We start from the raw sequence: 22767 nt of genomic DNA on the forward strand, positions 1-22767 counted from the left end.
ATTAACGATCACTTTAGAAGAGAAATTAAAGACAAAATGTAATTTTGCAAACCTTTCTACTTCATTGCAAGTTTATATAAAAACCTTGAAATAAAATTGTAATATAAAAATTTGAGACTTTATTCCAGAGGGTATAAAGGATTAATTTTTCACCTGTTAAACAAGCAGATTAAAAAATTTTTATTCCCAAAATATGAAATTAGTAATGCACAACACTGAACATTTGTATAAACAGCTAAGTATTTTGATTCATGGCTGAACTACATCATTCCCTTTAACCCTTTTGCTACAAACCTACCCAAACTATCCAAGAATTTTTTTGGCACAGGTTAACCAGCTTGTCAGATCCAACCAAAAAAACCTTGAAATTAATTTGTATTAATTTAATACAAATCAATTAATTTGTATTGTGAATCCTTATTATATATGTTTCTGTATATACATGTATGTATATGAGTTTATTTCATTTAGTTGATGGTGTGTGCATTTTTCAGTTTTCTTCAAAGATAAATTCCTGTATTTTGTTTTATTTTACCTTTATGGTACACCTGTCTAATATGCATTTAAGTTCAACTGGTATATTTTGTTGAATTTCCTATATTTACTTGAGATTTGCTTTGGGACAAAAATCATTCAATAAATTTGGTTGGTTAAGAACCTTTGTTAAATTATGTTCCCCAAAATCACATTAATATATTAATAATAATAATAATAATAATGATAAAAAAAAAACCCAGTCTAAATTCACAAATATTTTAGAATTTGATTGACACACATAAAGGGTGTATTTTGGTTAGAAATATAGTAATGAAAGAATTAAGGCTCAGGTTTGTAACTACCATAATCAATAACTTGTACAAGTACGGACTCTACCAAGCTGGTTTGCCTTTGCCTATACTACATAATCAGAATTCCAATCAGAAAGAAATATAGAATCAGAAAATTTGTTATTAAACAAAACAGTTTAAATTAATCTTGATAAAATTACAATATGAAATAGGAAACAAATCTAACCAATTAACCTCTCAAATTAGACACTGGTAAACATAACTTCAACATCATAGATTAATAAAAAAAAAATTAAAAGAACAAGTGTAAAAATAAAATAAATTTTAACACTGCAATCATTAATTTCTTAATGGCAAATTTATTTTAAAATTATATTTTGGTATCTACTACAAAACTAAGAACTTCCAAAAAATTTATAACTTATGAAGAAAAGTAAGTGTAACTCACGTTTGCAAGTATATTTGCCTTCCTTTTTACCCTGTTTACCTTTTGTCTTACAACAGTTATCACAATAAAACCTGGAAGAAAAAAAAAAAATGTTACCGGCATTAAATATAGGAAAAGAAAACATCTCTTTGGAATTGAAACCACAATATAAAAAAAACCTGAAATCTATAGAAAATACCAAAATCAAATAAAAACAACTTCTAAATAATTATAGTAGGACTGTAAACTATTAGGAAATCCAAATAAATGGTGCATTTTACTATTTTACACTGCTGGTATAACAGTGAGAAAAATAGTACTGTTAAAAATACAAAAATATATGTATATCTAGTTTGTTTGATAGTAGGGAGTAGCAGGAGTTTTGTAGTGTATAAGAAGCAACAGTTGTGCAGTTCTATTCTTGGGCTGTTGCTTCTGTCTATTCTATCTCAAATTGATGCCATATCATTTTAACCACATCGGCTGCAATGACAACTTGTCTATAAAACTTCGCTATAGACAACATTGTGTGCTCTGCCCTGAGGAGCATACACAAAAAGAACATTTCTACTACCCACACGGGAGCAGGCCACATAAAGTTGCCCATGTGAAAAGCATGGCTCCCTCAAATGGATGCCTGCAACCGGTGTGCTGAAATCCTCGGAATTTCACTCCCCCCACACATTGATCTTTTCACCATCTACTTTTCAATGTATGGGAAAAATACGGAGATTAAGAATATGGATAAAAAAATTTTTTTAAATCTCAAATTTACCATGAAAAACTCCAGCTAAATTTTTAGATAACACTCGCACGATTTTCACTAAGAAAAAAATAAATCGGATATTTTGCGTGGAATCAACTATCTTGGCCTGCTGATATGCTAGAAAACTCTTTTTGTGGTCCGAAAAACAGGTTGGGGTGTGGTGGAAGCCTTGGAAATTTTACCCATTTATATTGTGTAATTCACTGACAAATTGTTACATACCACTTTGTTTCATTGTTGTTAAATAAATGGATTGTCAATAAACTTTTTTCTTCGGCGTGAAATATAAACAAAACTCTTTCGCTCCCAAAGTAGTATGTGTGTGTGAGAGAGAGAGAGAGAGAGAGAGAGAGAAAGAAAGAGAGAGTGAGAGGGGGGGAGAAAGATGGACGATTTAAAATAAATATATTTTAATTGTTGTGTTTGAAAGTATATATAATCTCATTCTAAAATATAGTGTCTTTCAAAAACATCCTATATTTGAAACTATATCTCACATTTAAGCAATAAAAAAAAAGCATTTCACATTTTCATTTTTCATGAACGCTGACACTGTCTTCCTTACTCACACCTCCCTTTTCTTTCGTTAGACGCTTTGTCTCCTCTCCCACATTTTCTTTACTTTTTTTTTGTTAGACGCTTGCAAACAATCTCTTCTCTCCCTCACTCCCCCTCTCACACACATACATCAATCAACACACAATTTCTCTCTCTCCCTCACATGCATACTTTCACTTCACCATGTTAGCAAACTTCAAAATTGGTAAAAGTTATGGTTGAAAATCGATTTTTACAGCTATACGCAAGGTGCCTTTGAGAGAAAAAGTTGACGAAAATGCAGATAGGGTCATGACGAATGTCCTCCTAAAATTGGAGTGACATGCGTGCTAATTTGTGGACGTGCATAAATTACATTCACGTTCACACACATCCTGCCTTTTATATATACAGATATCTTTATATACGTATATACAGCTTTTGTTTTTTTACTGCTTTCAACTCAAAACCTGCAGCCTTGCTGGAGCACTGTCATTAGCTGTTCTCCCTACTTCAAACCTCTGATATGTGACATATGGTGAATGAGGGAGTTTGATCCCCCCACCCCATACACACAGCTATTAGATCCTTGAGTGCTGTCGGCACGACGAAAAGCTTTCTCCAAATATCTTGACTGCTCACCATCTGCCTGGCTCCACTTAGGCCAACATCCAATGCTATTATGTCATCTTGGAATGTACTGCACAATGTCTTCCTTGGTCTTCCCAGTGGTGATGAGTTAATGGGGCTTTTATCTACCAATATGGTAGATAAAAGTTCCAGTATCTCATCTCCATCTTTCTGAATCAGTTCAGCAACAATGCTACTATTCCTCCTATTCCTGCTATTCCTCAAGCTGGTGGATCACAGGTGTCTGTGCAAGCCCATCAATAATATCAGGACTTGCTACAGCTGCACCATTCAAGACATTGCTTAAAACTTTACTACCACATGGCTCTGATTCATCTCACAGAAGTGCAAAGACGGAGAGAACAGTGGCAGAGAGCTTCTGAATCTCATTCGTCAGTAGATGTTTGAACTTTGGGGCTTTTTCTTGTCACCACATGTCCTTTGCTGCCCATAACTCTCATTAGATTCTTAGCCTTGCAATATTTAAAATCTTTCTCTGCGTATCCTGTTCACATTCTGGCACAGGACAAGAGAGCAATTTGTAAAGTGTCATTTACTTTTCATCCAATATTGTCATGATCAGCATCAGTTAATGTCATTTATTTTCTTTAAATCAATCCTGGTGTTTTCTTTCAATAAATCCCAGTGTAGGTGAAGCAACTTCACAGAGCTGTTTACTAAAACTGATACACGAATCACCTTTGTGATTTAGATTAAACAGCTTCTTAGTATTGTCCAAGTGTTTCCAGGCTGCCACACCTCAGCTTTTATCAGAGAGTGATTGCCAGATAAGCATGCAAGAACCTGAAGTCTGCCCAACATCCTTGCATGCACCAGACACATTTTACACCTGACAGGGTTTTTCTACATGTACACACACTTTATTACATGCATATAACTGGCACTCTCTTAGTTACAATGATGATGGTTCCAGATGATTCAATCAATAGAACAGTCTGCTCATGAAATTAATGTGCAAGTGGCTGAGTGCTACACAGACATGCATACCCTTAACCTTTTAGCATTTAAACCGACCCCATCTGACACAAATATATTATCTGTTTCATATTCAAACCAGCCACACAGAGCCACTCACACCTACTGTACAATATCATTAAAAAAAAAAAAAACTATCAGAATTAATTCAAAACAACAATGTGAATAAATAAACAGAATGAGTAATCAGAATGCTAAAGGGTTAATGTAATTCTCATGGAGATTCAGCATGACATAAAATGTAATAAGGCTGGCCCTCACTTGCATGCTCACATATATCCATGCATGCCCCAACCAACTAACAAGTTCATGCTTCTTGCACAACTCTCTAACTCTTCCTTTCTTTTTTCATTGCAGCTCTCTTTACCATTTTCTTTCTAATTCTCAATTCTCAACCTCACAATGCTTATGCTAATAGCATTGGCTATTTGATTTGTAGTCAATTGCCCTGTCAGCTATCACCATGTAGTGAACACAATGTTTTCCTCAGTGGTGTCAGTTGCAGGATGTCCAGACCATGGCTCATCTTTAAGACTCTCCTTTACCCTACTAATTCAACTGCCCACTCTTGCACTATTGATAAAGCTGAAGCATCATCCCCTAATGTAGAAATTATGTCAATATTAATGTCCTTGGCAGGGCTAAAGCCTTTTTCTGCAGGTACTTGATAATATCAGTATGCCAAATTTTGTCTATTTTCAAGACAAGTTGTTACTAGTTAGTTTTGAAGTTTTCTTTTAACAGTCAGGTGTCAGTTTGCATGGAAAGAAATGATGCAAGTAGAGTTGAAATGAATGCATGCAAGATTTCACAGTTCTAGAATCACTCCTTTATAGTCAGCCTATGAACCTTTCAGCCCATTCTTGTAAAAGATTGATAGAAAAGCGAGTGTCAGAAGATGAATTGTCATGAAAAACTTCAGAGAATTTCAATTCTGTTGAAATGGACAGATCTTTTCAAGCTCATTAACAATACCATTCATCTTGGTGCCTGTCATCTTTTCTCAGAGGCTCAACATTTTGGGATCAGTCTTCATCATTTTGTAAGTCTACCTTTTCCACATATTTCTTACATGTTAAGCTATCGGTACTTCTTTTACAGCTGTCCTTATCCACTCTTTTTTCCTGCACACATCTGATGCCTCTTATGCCAATTTTTCTCAAAATACATTTGTCATACATGCACAATGACACTGCATATCCACTGGGGCATATTTGTTTCATTTCTTTCAAGTCTTCGCCAGTTCTCTGTATTCAGAGCCATGAAACACTGCTGTTTGTACTCAAGGATCATCATACCTACCATTGAAAGAAAGGCCTTCTGCTACCAACAAAAATAAAAATTGTTTGAACTCTTTGCCAGCCAATCCCAATTTTTGCAACTATATTTTCAGAGCCCCCTCCTCTGCTGCCAATTAAACCACCTAGATAACAGAACAGGAGGTTCCCTACTATGTCCTGAGCATTTCAGAACACCAGTGTGCTCTTATCACATCAGGCACATTGCCTCAAAATCTACTTTCTCTTTTAACCTTGCTGTGATTCCACTGCGTCTCTCATGTGACCACAGTTTTGTACTGAGCACACCATCTGGAGTTTCTACCTGATGGAACAGGGCCATTTCTCCAAAGGGATTAATGTTTTGATTGTCTTCCTGCTAAGAACTTAAGCCTTTGCTAAGTTAACTGCAAGACCCTTTAATTTCAGGCTTTGTTTCCACATTTAGAATGTTAATTCTAATTCTTCTATACTTTCAGCTAAAAAAAAACAAAACAAAACAAGATCATCAGCATAGAGGAGTTCCCATGATAAAAAAGAGGGGATTGATAACCAATGACCTACCTGCACACTGAATCCATTGCTGTACTCATTGTCAACCCTCACTAGCCATTATTCCACTTCTAGCTTCTGCGGTGACTACCAGATAAGGCATCAAGGCACCCTGTCAAAGGCTTCTACCAGATCAATGAATGCTAAGTACAGTGGTTTACTTTTTGATAAATACTTCTGTAGTTGCCAAACTATAAAGAGAGCATCTCCCGAACAGGGAACAAACTACATCTCAAAAGGTATTCCTGATGGATCAAGGGCTTTCCCAATTTTCATTTGGTAAATAGAAACTGAAGGAAGCCCATCTGTGTGTGTAGCCCAATCTCTGTCTTGACAACATGTGATAAGACAAATCAATATCACTGTTACGCTGGTTTGGACATGTGGTGAGAATGAATGAGGATAGCTGCGTGAAAAAGTGCCACACCCTAACAGTTGAGGGAACCCGTGGAAGAGGTAGGCCCAGGAAGACCTGGGCTGAGGTGGTGAGGCAAGACCTTTGAACATTGGGCCTCACCGAGGCGATGACTACTGACCGAGACCTTTGGAAATGTGCTGTGTGTGAGAAGACCTGGCAAGCCAAGTGAGATCGTTGCCAGTGCCCCCTGGACTGGCTCTTGTGCGGGTGGCACATAAGATGTACCATCTTGAGCGTGACTATTGCCAGTACTGCCTGACTGGCCTTTGTAGGGTTTTCGAGCGAGATCGTTGCCAGTACCCCTGGACTGGCTCTTGTGCGGGTGGCACATAAAAGACACCATTTCGAGTGTGGCCGTTTTCGTGCGGGTGACACGTAAAAGCATCCACTACACTCCCTGAGTGGTTGGCGTTAGGAAGGGCATCCAGCTGTAGAAACTCTGCCAAATTAGATTGGAGCCTGGTGTTGCCATCCGGTTTCACCAGTCCTCAGTCAAATCGTCCAACCCATGCTAGCATGGAAAGCGGACATTAAACGATGATGATGATGATGATGATGATGACTGTTACACAAGTAGTGTCATTCATTTCCAACACCAAGAACATATCTAACAATGGGGAAATATAACCTTGTTTGCAAACAAGTGAGGATTAGTAACAAGAAGGGCATCAAGCTGTAGATAATCTGTTTCAAAAACCTCTATCCTACCCACACAAACATCAAAAAGTTGACATTACACATGCACACAGGTACAGGTGGATTGTGTATGAAGTTTGCTTCTCAACCACATGGTTCTGAGCTCAATTTCACTGTGTAACACCTTGGATAAGTGTCTTCTACTAAAGTCCTGGACTGATCAAAGCCTTACGAGTGAATTTACTAGATGAAAACTGAATACAACCGGTCATCTCAATCCTCCCAGATAAACATGTTTAATCAAAAGAAACTATTTCTTTACTTGGAAATAGGTTAGCTAGTGTTGGTGACAAAAGAGGGCGTCCTGCTGTAGAAAACTTCCCTCAATAAAATTGTCTAACCCATGCAAGCATGGAAAAGTAGACATTAAAAAACTGATGATACATATCTACACATACACACACATACCAATCTTTGTATCATATATACTGTTGATAGGCCAATTACTGTGACAGTTATCCAGGAATACCATCTCATATGGACATAGTGTGTTAAAAGCACAAGGCAATGTTGTGTGTGTAGCTTATTATATGGTACTACCTGTACTACATCATTCATGTATACTAGTTTTGCCCATCTAATGAAGCATGCTTCAACCTGTGCACACTCTTTAATTTCAGTATCATCATGTCATTACACAGCCACTTATCTTTCAAAAATAATACCATTGCTGCCAGCAAAGTAATTAGCTCTCTAAACTGTTTCAATAATTCTCATTCAGATTACTATACTTTGTGAGTACTTTCCTTTACTGCTGAGGAGGTTGCCTATACAAAATAACTATTCGGAAACATTTACCTATTCATTTCAATCATTTACATTTTGAAAGTAATCTATATTATGGCTTATTTCCTTTTAACTGAACTACATTCACAAATGTTTATGCATGCATGTACATCATAATGAATGTAATACTTAGTGATAAAAAAGAAAAAATTTGTAAAATACTTTTGATGAGCAAAGAATTTCAGCATTTTCTCAAAGATATTGTAAATAATATGCAATTCTTCAGTGTTAATAAAATGTTAGTCTTCAACTGGAAGCATTATTTGAATAAATCAGATAAGCTCTGTATGAGACAAAAGAACTTCATTAGAGTTAATGCTTAAAGTTACAGTTTGCATTAAAAAAATTCCATTGATAACAAGATTAAAAACTTACCCATTTGGCCATAGGGGTTCAAAATATAAAGCACAGATTTGATGAAGTTTCCGTCCACATTCTAAACATTCAACAAACCTAAAGAACAAAATTGTTTATATTATTATTTAAGAATTTTAAAATAATTTAGAAAAAAAAGGTACGAAAGTTATTGAATTAGTTTTGCGAATATAAGTAATATGAATTAATTGAATTCAAAAATCATACACAAACACACCTACTTTAGACATGGGAGCGCTCTAAAAAGTAAAGCAATAAACAAAATGTAAGAGTTTCTAAAGATTCCTTTTATAATATGAAAAATTAGTGTAGCCAAGTATGGATGTATTAATTTACACAAACAATAATTTCAACTTCACTATTTTTAAAACAGTTTATTAGGATTTAATTTTTAGTAGTTCATTAACTAAGCCACCTAGTACTTATTACAAGCTCATACAACCATTAATGCTATACACAATTATTGAATACTTTTGCACTAACTGACTTTTGTCTTAAATGAATATCAAAATCTATTTCAAATTATAATATTCAGCATAAATTTTTTGTTATTGATTTTCAGGAGAAAATGAAACTTACGGTTCCAAATCCAACTGATCATTCTTCATTTTAGAGAATGCATCCTTTTGTATCCGCCTGTAATAAAATAAAATACATGTATTACTAAATTTCTGATCAACATAATTAGATGCAACATACAATATATGAAAGAAATAAAAAATAATCACAAGTGGTATCGATATTTAGAACATTTGATTTATAAAAATAAAAGAAGAGTATATTTTGCCATGAGAAGTTATAAGAATATGTCTGTCATACAGAGACTTAATATTTTAGATCAAAGCTTTACTTTTCATTAAAAACACCTTATCCTGGATATTTTTAATTGCTTTTACTAAAAAACATACATCTAAAAGTTTGGTTGAAGGGCAACTTAAAATATGGCTAAGAAATATAAGAAAAATATCTAGAGAAGTAATGGGTTTTCACATAAAATATTTCTAATTTATTAGTAGTAATTTGCAAGGAATATGATACTGCAATTAAAATCAGGCAAAGGGGAGGGAAGGAATGTAATATATAAGAGTAGTATCTTTAATTCTTTAAAATTTAAATGTTATTTTCAAATCCCACCAATTTTGAATAATTAAATTATAATATACATATTATCTAAAATGTTTTTGCAACAAGAGTAGAAGTATCTAAATTTAATTTTAGTTACTATAACTTAATCTAGCGATGGTTGCATTGTTTGCAGAATTGAAATTAAAAAGAAATGTTTGTAAAATTAAGATAAAAACAAATGCTTCAAAATGTCTTCAATTTTTCTTATATATTAGCATTTAAATATATATTAGTTTTTTCTATAGGTAACATAGACTATGGATTTCTTTTCCTATATTTTAAGTATTGTTCAAGGCATTCCTGCACTGAATGCAGTAGGTTTCAATTCACATAATTATCACCTTGTAGTGACTGTCCGTGACTTGAAAGTACACGATCCTAAGAGCTCTGTGAGATTCCTAAAAGATTGAAAATAAAAAATAAGAATAATAACTGTTGAAAGTCATAAATAGCACAGAAAAAATATTTAATGTTCGTGTGTATGTGTGAGTGTATGTGTATGCATGTGTACACACACAAACACAAACATACACACAAATGTATATCTATATAAATTATATATACATATATAGACAGATATATATTAACACACACTAACACATGCTTACATGCACACATGTATAAATATATACACACATATATATTATGTATAAATATATATACTTATACATGTACACATATAGAATATATATATACACACAAAGACATATATACATAATGTATATATTTAATGTATATAATATACATATAAAATATAAATACATATATGTTTGTGTGTGTGTGTATATATGTAATATATAGACACACACGCATATACACACATAATATATATACATAGATACATATAAATGCATACATACAACACAAATATATACACACACCCACAGACATCTATGTTACATGCTTACATTAAAAACACATTTTTGTGCTTGAGTTAGCACACACAATACATGCATACCTACCTACCTACACACACCCACCCACACACACACGTGTATGGGGTGTTAAGTATATGCCTGTTTGTGTGAGAGTGTACTAGTTGAACACATATTGACATACATAAATCCATGCAAATACACACGCCTCCCACCAAAAATTTTAACATCAAGACACACATACATTCACTCAAAATTTCTCATTCACAGCTATTACTACTCACATGCTTAATTTTTTTTTTTTTTGTTAATACAGAGAAGATTCTAAACAAATGTACATAGGCTGGCATCTCTGCATATGACAGAGTGAATTATTAGCTTCAAACAAATTTTTATTACATGTATTGAATTCTTGTTCTACTATCTGTGTGCCCAGAAAGACATAACATATACACACTTAAAATCAAAATATATATTATCAAACGCATAAATACATATATAGTTACTCACGTAAATGCACACACACACTTTCAGTTAATGGCTTCAATTAAATGAACTTCTTTGAAGTGTTTAAACAACGTGATCTCAAAAGTAATAGGACCCTCTTGTTCTGTACCTAAAAATCAGCAATATGTTTTAGACTATACACTTGAATATTAAGCTACCCCTTAATTTAGACTCCAATGCTTGACACTGAATAATATAGAATCAACTACAGTATTACTTGATTCTTCTATGCAGTAATTTTAACATGTAGGTTTTTTTTTATTATTGAAGTTGAAAGGACAAAAGATAATATTGCACTGAGAGATATTTGAACCTAGAAACATAACTAAATACCATAAAATATTCTGTTCAACACTACCAAAACTAAACAACCAACACACACCCACCTATAAATACATATACATTATAAATGTGTGTGAGCGTGTATGGGCATGTATACACGAGCTAATGTAGTATCTTTTATCATTTACTTGTTCCAATCATTTGACTGTGGCCATACTGGGACACCACATTGAAGAATTTTAGAACTTTAATTATCCAATATTATCTGTCTTTTTTACATTGACCTTTAAAGGACTATACAGGTATATATACATATGTACATGCTTTTGTGAGTGTGTGTGTGTACAGATAGATATTGACTGTTTTTATACAAGTTATAATAAAAACAATTTAACATTAAAACTGAAAATTATTCAATTTTTCAGAAGAGTACGTGTTTATTACTTTTACAAGAAGAGATTGGTTCGGAGTTCAGTCCCACCGTATGGCACCTTGGGCAGATGTCTTCAACAATAGCCTTGGGCCAACCAAAGCCTTGTGGGTGGATTTGGTAGATGGAAACTGAAAGAATCCCATCATGTGTGTCCTCCAAATACTACTTGATAACTGGCACTGGTGTGTTTACGCCTCCATAATTTAGTGGTTTGGCAAACGAGACTGAAGGAATAAATACTAGACTTTAAAATAATAAATAAATAAGTACTGGGGTCGATACATGCGATAAAAAATTCTTCAAGGCAGCATCCCAGTATGGTCACAGTCTAATGACTGAAACAAGTAAAAGATAGAACACACACATATATTTTTTACATATATTTAGAAACAGCTAGATGGCTCTTTTGAAAGAAACCTCTTGACATCAGACTGTAGAAACTGCAACATGATTCTTCAAAAACCCTTGTTGAAAGGCAAATTTAATACATTATTGAAACAGTATTCATTTGGAGATAATGTCTTATGGTTGTGCTATGTTTAAAAACATAATACATATTGAGGGGAGATAAAAATAGTCCCAACAGAAGCTAACAAGAATGATAGATACATTTTGGTATGTACTCAGAGCCAACCAAACTGCTCAGTATGAACTGAGATTTATCACCTCCAATGTATAGGAAAACAGTGAAAAACGTTCACTGGTATTGCAAATAGCTGTTTGGTAATACAAGCAGCATTAAATTAAAATAGCCATCCATTGCAAAAACAGTGTTGAAAGGCATATTTACTACAGTATACGCTTGTTGATGAAGTCTCTTGTAGATGTACCAGGTGTACATGCCACTCACAAGGCTAAACAGGGTCAAAATGTGTCTGGTATTCTTGCTAGGTACTGTTGAGATGGTTCTCATCTCACTCTGATACAACAACCATTGTCCTGATAGATTATCACCTTTATTGGTTATTCTCTAACAGTCTTTGAAGTGGAGCTGAAAATGTGACCTGATGAATTCTTCAAGTCAAGACTCAGTCCTTCTACAGTTAAGACATTGACAAGCTAGTGGAATATATTATCAACTGTTAAAATTGTTAAAAGTGCTGACAATAAACAAGGATTTTAAAAAAAGGGAAAAAAAACTAACTGAACTTATTGGAGAACTCAAATCATCTACTATCTATTTTCCATGTTGGTATGGGTTGGACAGTTAGACAGGATCTGATGAGTGAAATGGCTGCATCATGATCCATGTTAGCTTTGGCATGATTTCTACAACCACTTTGCAGTGTGCACTAAGAGCCTTTTTCATTCCACTGGCACTTGTGGAGTTGTCAAGTAACTTGCAAAACAGGAAAGAATAAGCAAAGGGAAAAAGAGTAAAAGGGTAGATTTTATGCCAGGGGACAAGCAGAGATGTCTTGCTATGTAGCAGATACATGGTTAAACCAGCATTTACATAAGGGTGGCAGGGAGTAACTGGGGAAAAGATTGTAGGGATGGGTTGCCAGAGCAAAATCCTAAAGCTGCAAGAGATGATATTGGTTAGGGAACACAAGGGGATAATAATAGATAGTTCGCTATTGGGATAGCACACGGAGTGTGCTAGTAAGCACCACCATTGGTAGAAGTAAGAGTCAGAACAACTCTTAGCCATGTGGATATGTATGTGTGAGTGTGAGTGTGTGTGTGTGTGTGTGTGTGTGTGTGTGTGTGTGTGTGTGTGTGTGTGTGTGTATATATATATATATATATCACACATACCACTACCACCAACATCATTTCAATGTTCACTTTTTCATGCTTACTTGACCCAGATGGAATTTGTTGTGGCAAATGCACTAATTGTAGCCAACATTCACCTCTTTTCAGGCAACAAGGTTACTATGTTCCTATAGTTAGGCAAACTTTTCACAGCAGACTGGAAATAATGTCACTTTTATGGTGATGATGTTGATTTATGGGTTTCTTTCAATTTTCATCTACCAAATCCACTATCATTGGCCAAAGGCTATAGTAGAAATCACTTGCCCAAGGAGCCACGCAGTGGGACTGATCACAAGATCATATGGTTGGAAAGCGAGCTTTTTAATCATGCAGTCACACAGGAACCTCTCTTTCTCTCTCTATAAACACACAAACACAAGAAGGAAAAAACATTCAGACACCATTCTTCCAAATTATTTGTGTGTATATGTACTCATACAAAGGACTATAAACACATGTCTTTGCATATGATTATGTATGTATAATACATATAAGTGAGTGTGTGTGTGTGTAAACAGACATAAAGGGTAAAGATCCCTTTCAGTCATGAATGACCATTGGATTGCACCCAGAAAGTTCACCTCCAAGGCACAAGACTGGGTAAGGTTGCAGCCAGCAGTTGCCCATGCATACCAGCCCCCCCTTTCCATGCCACTGATGTTATTCAAGGGGAAAAAAAAAAAAACAAATACAGCTTGTCATGTGTCTTCACATATACATGCATACACACACACATATATATACATATAATTATTATCATTGTCATCTCTTTCCTTATGTGGTCAAATGGTTGTAATCTCTCTACTTTCAATCGAATAACTTTCAACACCTGCCAAATTGAATTCTTTCTTTCCATCTATGATATTATGTATAATGAATATATTTTTGAAACAGCAACCTGTTAACTGACAAAACTTTGTGTTGCATCACAAATTTTGCCACAAATTAAATTTGAATATATTTTTATTGATAGATAAATAATTTCAGCTCTGGTCAGTAAACTTTGAGATGGGCCATTTTTTGTGTGGTCTAACAATCCTCTTTTCAATCACATACACACATACTGCTTGGTTATGTCAGTTTGTTTTCCCATCCATGAGCATGCACATAGAACTACATCTGTGCACATAATTGTAATGAATGTGTATATATATTCATATTTGTGTACATGTATGGGACAGAAAGAAGTTGAAACTGAAACAATATTTTTCACACTAAGCACAAGGATGTTACTGTCTCCAGACATGCACCCCAAGATATTTTTTGTTTTAAGAATCTAAAAAACATTCCACCATCTCCCCAGTTCTACAAGCTCAGAACTGCAACAATCAATGTTGGCACAATGAGAGGTAGGTATCGAGATAGCTGAAATGCTTGAGTAGAGAAATATAGGTGCATGCTGTGTGCAAGGAGTATGATAGAGGAGAGCCTCAACTAGACTGTTTATGGGCAAGAGACAGATACAGCTTTTTCTGGTAGGATGGTTGAGGTGGTGTGGGTATTCTACTAGCAGAGAAATAGGTGGATAAGGTGGTTGAGGTAGTCAGGTTACATGAAAGGGTTATTAAGCTAAGAATAGCCTTGTTTGATGTAACAGTGTCAGTTATCTCTGCATAAGCTTTGCATGCAGGACTTCCAGATACTCCAAAGGAGCACTTCTACCCCTTCAGAGGACTACCTTGACAATGAAAGACGATTTTCTCATTATGACAAGGGACTTCAATGGACATGGAAGACCCCCTGATGAATTTCATAGTGTGCACGGAGGCTACAGCTTTGGCTCTAGAAATGAAGCTGCTGGAGTTTTGTGATGCTCATGGCTTACTGGTCTACATCACCAAGTTCATGAAGCCTGGCAACCATCTGATCATTTATTGATCCAGTAAGCACACCAGCCAGATTGACTACATTGACACCAATTAATTAGTAGCAAAATTAGGCTAGACAAAATGCAGTTTGGCTTCACCCTGGGAAGAAGCTATTTTCATAGTTAGGCAACAGCAAGAGAAGTACTTATCTAAGAAAAGACCAATATACTTGGCATTCATTGATATGGTGAGAAAGCCTTCAATAGAGTACCTCGCTGTGTCATATGGTGGGCTCTGAAGAGGCTACAGGTAGACAAGTAACTTGTGGAAGTGGTACAGGCCATGTATAGAGACACTGGTTAATGAGTACAGTGAAGAATGTGGTGTACAGGTAGGCATTCATCAAGGCTCAAACCTCAGACACTTTCTTTTCATCATTGTCCTCTAGGCCATAGCAAAGGAATTAAGACTGGTAGCCCCTGGGAACTACTATATGCTAATAATTTAGCCCTCACAACAGATTCTACACCAGAGGTAGAAGAGAAATTTCAGGTGTGGAAGCAAAACCTGGAATCTAAGGGCCTTAAGGTTTACTTAGCAAAGACTAAGGTCTTAGTAAACAAGAAAACAGACAAGACCCTACCTCATCAGGTATAAACAGACAAGAATAGAAACATACAATCAAGATTATCCATATCATTACATTTTGTTCAGTCAGGAATATCCATATCATTATGCATGTCAATGGTGCTCCATTGCGATAGGTAGAAACTCCAAGCAATGTGAAATATGGCCGGGACCATGTTTACTAGCATGGACACCAGACTTCTTACGGTGCAAATGTTGATGTTTCGGACGTCTTTTTGCAACAAAAACAATTCTGGAAACGATCTACTCATGTAATTTATGCACCCACTAATTATGCAAAAAAAGTGCATAAATTACATGGGTTTTTATGGTATATATAAATAAATAAAAGATATATATATATATTTTTGACCAGTTGAGTGAAGAATCATCACTCTTCATTATCATCATACTGAGGAAATACCAAATATGAAAAGACCGCATTCCTTGCATTACATCCATCGTACATATAAATGTGACAAGGCGTGAATTGATATTGATGTTTTTAAAGTTACACATATTGGTAATGTTTCAAAATGTAACTCACGAATATTTGACTTGGTTGTTTTCTGATGACAACAAATTTGCAAATATTTATTTGAAGATAAAGGGTAAGAATATAACAATGAAATGCTTTGATGCTGATACATCAAGAACCAGCAGCATCAGAAGTTCCACAAAGATAGTCTTCAAACTATGTCTTAAATTGCCATTATTCTGAAAGGTATGATACGTAGTGGCTGGTGTAGTAGCAGTATGTATACGCATACGAGGGAGTACCCAAAAGAAATCAGAATTTTGCAAAATTATTTTATTCACCTAGTTTTACATGATCACACTTTTGTCTCCTTCAAAATATTCTTCATTTGAAGCAATGCATCTGTCCAGACATGTTTTCCACTATTCAAAACATTGCTGGAACTCTTGCGAAGTGATGCCTTTTAATGCCTCCATTTTCTTCACCTCTTCCACATCTGCAAATTCTGTAGTGTCAGCTTTAATCACCAGTGATGACCTTTGAAAAAAGGCCTGGATCAACTTCCAACTGTTCTTTCAGTTGATGACACGCATTCAGTCGTGACTACTTTAGATGTTCTGTGAGCAAGTGAGGCACAAATTTTACTGCAACTATTTTCATTTACAATTCCTTGCTTGAAATTCGTTGGCAGGAGCTCCAATCATGTTAACAAGTTCATGAATTGTTTGGTGACGGTCCTCCAAGATCAGTTCATGAATTTCTGCAATGATTTTCACCTGTTCGGAAGGTCAATAGTTGTCCTGAACAAGGTTGGTCTTCAAGTCCTAAAGTATGACAACCACTTGTAAGCTTGTGTTTTGTTCATGGCAGCGTCCTTGTAAGCTGTTTGAAGCATGACAACTGTTTTGGCTACTGATTTCCCCAGCAGAAAACAGAATTTCATGAAAGCACATTTCAACCATTGCAAAACTTGATGAACAGGAGAGAAGCACTGCAATACAAAGATGCACCACATGGCAGTAAGACTATACTCAATGACACCGGTCAGCATACTGATGCCTGAGGATTGCATCAAGTGGATTCTAGTGGCAGAAGCTTGAACTACAATAGGTTTCTCCCACAGAATGTTTCCGGTTACTTTTGGGGACCCCCTCATACATATATATACATATGCAGAAACATATATATTCTATCTTCTGTCTTTCATTTGTGATATATATATATATACACACACACACACACACATATATATATATATATATATATATATATATATATATATATATATATATATATATATACATACACACACAGACACACATACGTATACACAAACATACATTCATATACACACATATATTCCAGCAATATACATAGATGGTATAACGATTCTGATGACTGAAACAAGTAAAATATGAAAGGCATATATATATATATATATATATATATATATATAGAATATTTGACTTGGCTGTTTTCTCACAACAATAATGAATTTACAAAAATTCATTTTAAGATAAAGAATAATACAAAAACGAAAGATGATAAGAACCAGCCCTATACATGTCAATGGGATTTTAATTGCTCTCATTCTGTACAGGTTTTAAGAAGCACAATAAAATCATGGATACATAATGGTATTGACAAAAGTTCCACAACATCAGTAGTGGTGTGCAAGAGAGACGATTGCACTGGTTTGGACATGTGGTGAGAATGAATGAGGATAGCTGCGTGAAAAAGTGCCACTCCCTAACAGTTGAGGGAACCCGTGGAAGAGGTAGGCCCAGGAAGACCTGGGCTGAGGTGGTGAGGCAAGACCTTCGAACATTGGGCCTCACCGAGGCGATGACTACTGACCGAGACCTTTGGAAATGTGCTGTGCATGAGAAGACCTGGCAAGCCAAGTGAGATCGTTGCCAGGGCCCCTGGACTGGCTCTTGTGCGGGTGGCACATAAGATGTACCATCTTGAGCGTGACCGTTGCCAGTACCGCCTGACTGGCCTTGTAGGGTTTTCGAGCGAGATCGTTGCCAGTGCCCCTGGACTGGCTCTTGTGCGGGTGGCACATAAAAGACACCATTTCGAGCGTGGCCGTTTTCGTGCGGGTGACATGTAAAAGCACCCACTACACTCTCTGAGTGGTTGGCGTTAGGAAGGGCATCCAGTTGTAGAAACTCTGCCAAATTGGATTAGAGCCTGGTGTTGCCATCCGGTTTCACCAGTCCTCAGTCAAATCGTCCAACCCATGCTAGCATGGAAAGCGGACGTTAAACGATGATGATGATGATGATGATATAAATATTTATATTTATATATATATATACATATATATACACACACACACACACACATTTATATATATACATACATATATATTTAAATATGTAGACATATGGTTATTTTTATATACATATATATATACGCACACACACATGATGCTGCTACATCACTCACTAGGTATTATGCCTTGATGAATATGAGCATTTTGAGTCAGAAAATGCAGTCAGTCATTGTGTATGTACAGAATCCCAAGCATAGTACTCACTCTGGCTCTGATGCTGCTTTTTCCTGATGCATTAGCTTTAGCCTTTCTTTCTTGTTTCCTTACTGTTTATCTACAAATGAATCTTTGTAGATTCATTATTTTCATCAGAAAACAGCCAAGTCCTATCGTCTCTTGATAATGTAAATGTTACACATATATGTGACTTTGAAGGGGTAGATTTCAGGTCATGTGCTGTCATATGCACATTTACGATTGATGCTAGGTGAGGAATGCCATTTTCCATATTTGGTATTTCGTCAGCACCAAGAGTTCCCTTCCCACTCATCTGATCAAAACTGTACGTCTTTGAAATAAATATAGCCTCTATCTTCTATCTTTTACTTGTTTCTGTCATTAGATTCCTGCCTTACAATCTGAATATATTTTGGTTATATGACGTGTGTGTGTGTGTTTATGTATGCATTTATATAGATACTCATAATGCTACTATGACAGTCACTAGATATTATGTCTTTCTGAATAATAGCAATTTGAGACACAGTGTGAAAGCAGTCGTTGTGGAACTTTTGTTAGCACCATTATTTTATCCAACAGTTTCTGATACTTCTTAAAATAACTACGGAATAACCACAATTAGAATCCCAAGGACAAAGCAGAGCCTTGTTTAGATGCTGTTGCTACTTGATACATCAACTTCAAATGAATTTTTGCCAATTTGATGTCAGGAAACAGCCAAGTCAGATATTCTTGTTACATTTCGAATTCACATAGTGGAGACATTAACCAGTATGTGTAACTAAGTGTCAACATCAGTGCACATCCTTTCACATATTGATAATGGATGCAATGTGAGGAATGTGTTTTTTTGCTATTTGGTATTTCCTCAGTACAGTAAGTGATGTTTCCTTCCAACTCCACTGGTCAAAAATATGTATCTTCTGTGACTCCTTTCAATCCTTCGACTGTAGCCATGTAGTCTGTATATATCACTGGAATATATAGCATTTGTATATATTTATATGTGTATAGATACATACGTACATGTAGGTGTAGATATACACAATGATGCTATGCCATTCACTAAGTGTTATGCCAGCAATTTGTGACAAAACATGAAGGCAGATGTTGTGGAACTTTTGTCAATACCATTATGTATCCATGATTTTATTGTGCTTCTTAAAACCTGTACAGAATGAGAGCAATTAAAATCCCATTGAGACAATTGGAGATTTCTGCGGGACAACCTGTTGAAAGCCACCGACCAGATTTGTGGGTGGTGTAAGGTCCCCTCCCGACCCAGAGTAACGTGGTGGTGGAACAAGGAGGTAGACAGGGCTATTAGACAAAAGAAACAGGCTTGGAAGGACTGGAAGAACGGTGGTAGCAGGGAATTGTACCAATGTGCCAGAAGGGAGGCTAGGCGACAGGTTTATTTAGCCAGAGGGGAAGCAGATAAGGAAAGATTTGCCAATGTTCTGCGCCGTGAGGACCAAAGACTCGAGGTATTTCGTGTTGCAAGACAGTGTAGGAGAGAGAATAGTGATGTTGTAGGAGAGAAATGTGTTCGCATGGATGATGGTACGCTTGCATTAAATGAGGATGCAAAGAAAGAGGTCTGGAGATGCCACTACGATAGATTGCTTAATAAAGAGAATGAATGGGAGAAAGAGAGCCTGCCGTATGTCGACCCAATAGAGGGACCAGCTATCCGAGTTGATAGTACCAGGGTAGATAAAGCAATTAAGAGTATGAAGACCGGGAAAGCCCCTGGCCCATCAGGAATCACTGCAGAGATGCTCAAAATATCTGGCAGTGTTGGCTATAGCCTAGTCACCCGTATTACGAACCAGGTGATACACGAAGGAGTCATACCCAATGACTGGTGTAGCAGCATCATAGTCAACTGCTACAAAGGTAAAGGTGACGCTTTAGATACAAATAATTACAGAGGCATCAAGCTGTTAGATCAGGTTATGAAAGTTACAGAGAGGGTCATAGCCCAACTAATTAGGGAGCGAATCAATTTAGATGAGATGCAGTTTGGGTTTGTGCCAGGTAAAAGCACTACTGATGCCTTATTTCTAGTGAGACAGTTGCAGGAGAAATACCTAGCTAAGGATAAACCTCTGTACCTGGCTTTTGTTGACATGGAGAAAGCCTTTGACAGGGTCCCCCGATCCCTTATCTGGTGGTCAATGAGGAAACTTGGGATAGAAGAATGGTTAGTGAGAGCTGTGCGAGCCATGTACAGAGATGCTGCCAGTAAGGTGAGGGTTGGAAATGAGTACAGCAATGAATTCCGGGTAGAGGTAGGGGTCCACCAAGGTTCCGTCCTCAGCCCCCTATTATTTACCATAGTCCTCCAGGCAATCACAGAGGAGTTCAAGACAGGTTGCCCCTGGGAGCTCCTCTATGCTGATGACCTTGCCCTAATTGCGGAGTCACTATCAGAACTAGAGGAGAAGTTTCAGGTGTGGAAGCAAGGTCTAGAATTGAAGGGCCTTAGAGTCAACCTAGCTAAAACCAAAATCCTAATAAGTAGGAAGGTAGATAAAACACAAACCCCTTCAGGTAGATGGCCCTGCTCAGTATGTAGAAAAGGAGTAGGTAGTAACTCTATAAGATGTACCCGGTGCAAGCTATGGACACATAAGAGGTGCAGCAACATCAAAGGCAGGTTAACTAGCAAGTTAGTTTTTGTTTGTGGCAGATGTTCAGGTGCAATAAAGACTGCAAACAAACAGGAAACAACTTCTATCTCATTCCAGGGTGAAAAACTAGAGGTAGTCGATAGCTTCCGCTATCTGGGCGACCAAGTTAGTAGTGGGGGTGGGTGCGCTGAAAGTGTAGCTGCTAGAATAAGAATAGCCTGGGCAAAGTTTAGAGAGCTCTTACCCCTGCTGGCGACAAACGGACTCTCACTCAGAGTAAAAGGCAGACTGTATGACGCATGCGTACGAACAACCATGCTACATGGCAGTGAAACATGGGCTGTAACTGCTGAGGACATACGTAAGCTCGCAAGGAATGAAGCCAGTATGCTCCGTTGGATGTGTAATGTCAATGTGAATACCCGTCAGAGTGTAAGTATCTTGAGAGAAAAGCTGAACATTAGAAGCATCAGTTGTGGCGTGCAAGAGAGACGATTGCGCTGGTATGGACATGTGGTGAGAATGGAGGAGGATAGCTGCGTGAAAAAGTGCCACACCCTAACAGTTGAGGGAACCCGTGGAAGAGGTAGGCCCAGGAAGACCTGGGCTGAGGTGGTGAGGCAAGACCTTCGTACATTGGGCCTCACCGAGGCGATGACTACGGACCGAGACCTTTGGAAATGGGCTGTGCGTGAGAAGACCCGGCAAGCCAAGTAAGATCGTTGCCAGTGCCCCTGGACTGGTTCTTGTGCGGGTGGCACATGAGATGCACCATTTTGAGCGTGGCCGTTGCCAGTACTGCCTGACTGGCTCCTGTAGGATTTTCGAGCGAGATCGTTGCCAGTGCCCCTGGACTGGCTTGTGCGGGTGGCACATAAAAGACACCATTTCGAGCGTGGCCGTTTTCGTGCGGGTGACACGTAAAAGCACCCACTACACTCTCTGAGTGGTTGGCGTTAGGAAGGGCATCCAGCTGTAGAAACTCTGCCAAATCAGACTGGAGCCTGGTGTTGCCATCCGGTTTCACCAGTCCTCAGTCAAATCGTCCAACCCATGCTAGCATGGAAAGCGGACGTTAAACGATGATGATGATGATGATGATGATATATATATATAAATATATATACATACATATAAATATATATATATATATATATATATATATATATATATATATATATATATATAGATATATATACATATATATAAATATATATATATATATATATATCCATATATATATATATACATATATATAAATATATATATATATATATATATTATAATATATATATATATGATATATATATATATATATATATATATATATATATATATATATATATATGATATATATATATATATATATATATATATATATATGATATATATATATATATATATATATATATATATATATAATATATATATATATATATATATATATATATATATATATATAT

General features: G+C 36.4%; 1 protein-coding gene across 1 annotated transcript in view; it reads right to left on the reverse strand.

Annotated features, from left to right (window-relative positions):
• The window catches only part of LOC106876257 (histone lysine acetyltransferase CREBBP), a 69517-nt gene that overhangs the window by 16851 nt on the left and 29899 nt on the right, over positions 1-22767 (reverse strand). Inside the window, exons 10-13 of the mRNA XM_089365321.1 lie at positions 9715-9771; positions 8828-8884; positions 8249-8326; positions 1237-1307 (exon numbers count right to left, since the gene is read on the reverse strand). Coding sequence (XP_089221447.1) covers positions 1237-1307; positions 8249-8326; positions 8828-8884; positions 9715-9771 — 263 coding nt within the window. The remainder of the gene's footprint in view (positions 1-1236; positions 1308-8248; positions 8327-8827; positions 8885-9714; positions 9772-22767) is intronic.

The sequence above is a fragment of the Octopus bimaculoides genome, chromosome Z, assembly GCF_046866305.1.
Source record: "Octopus bimaculoides isolate indiv1 chromosome Z, ASM4686630v1, whole genome shotgun sequence".
NCBI lineage: Eukaryota > Metazoa > Mollusca > Cephalopoda > Octopoda > Octopodidae > Octopus > Octopus bimaculoides.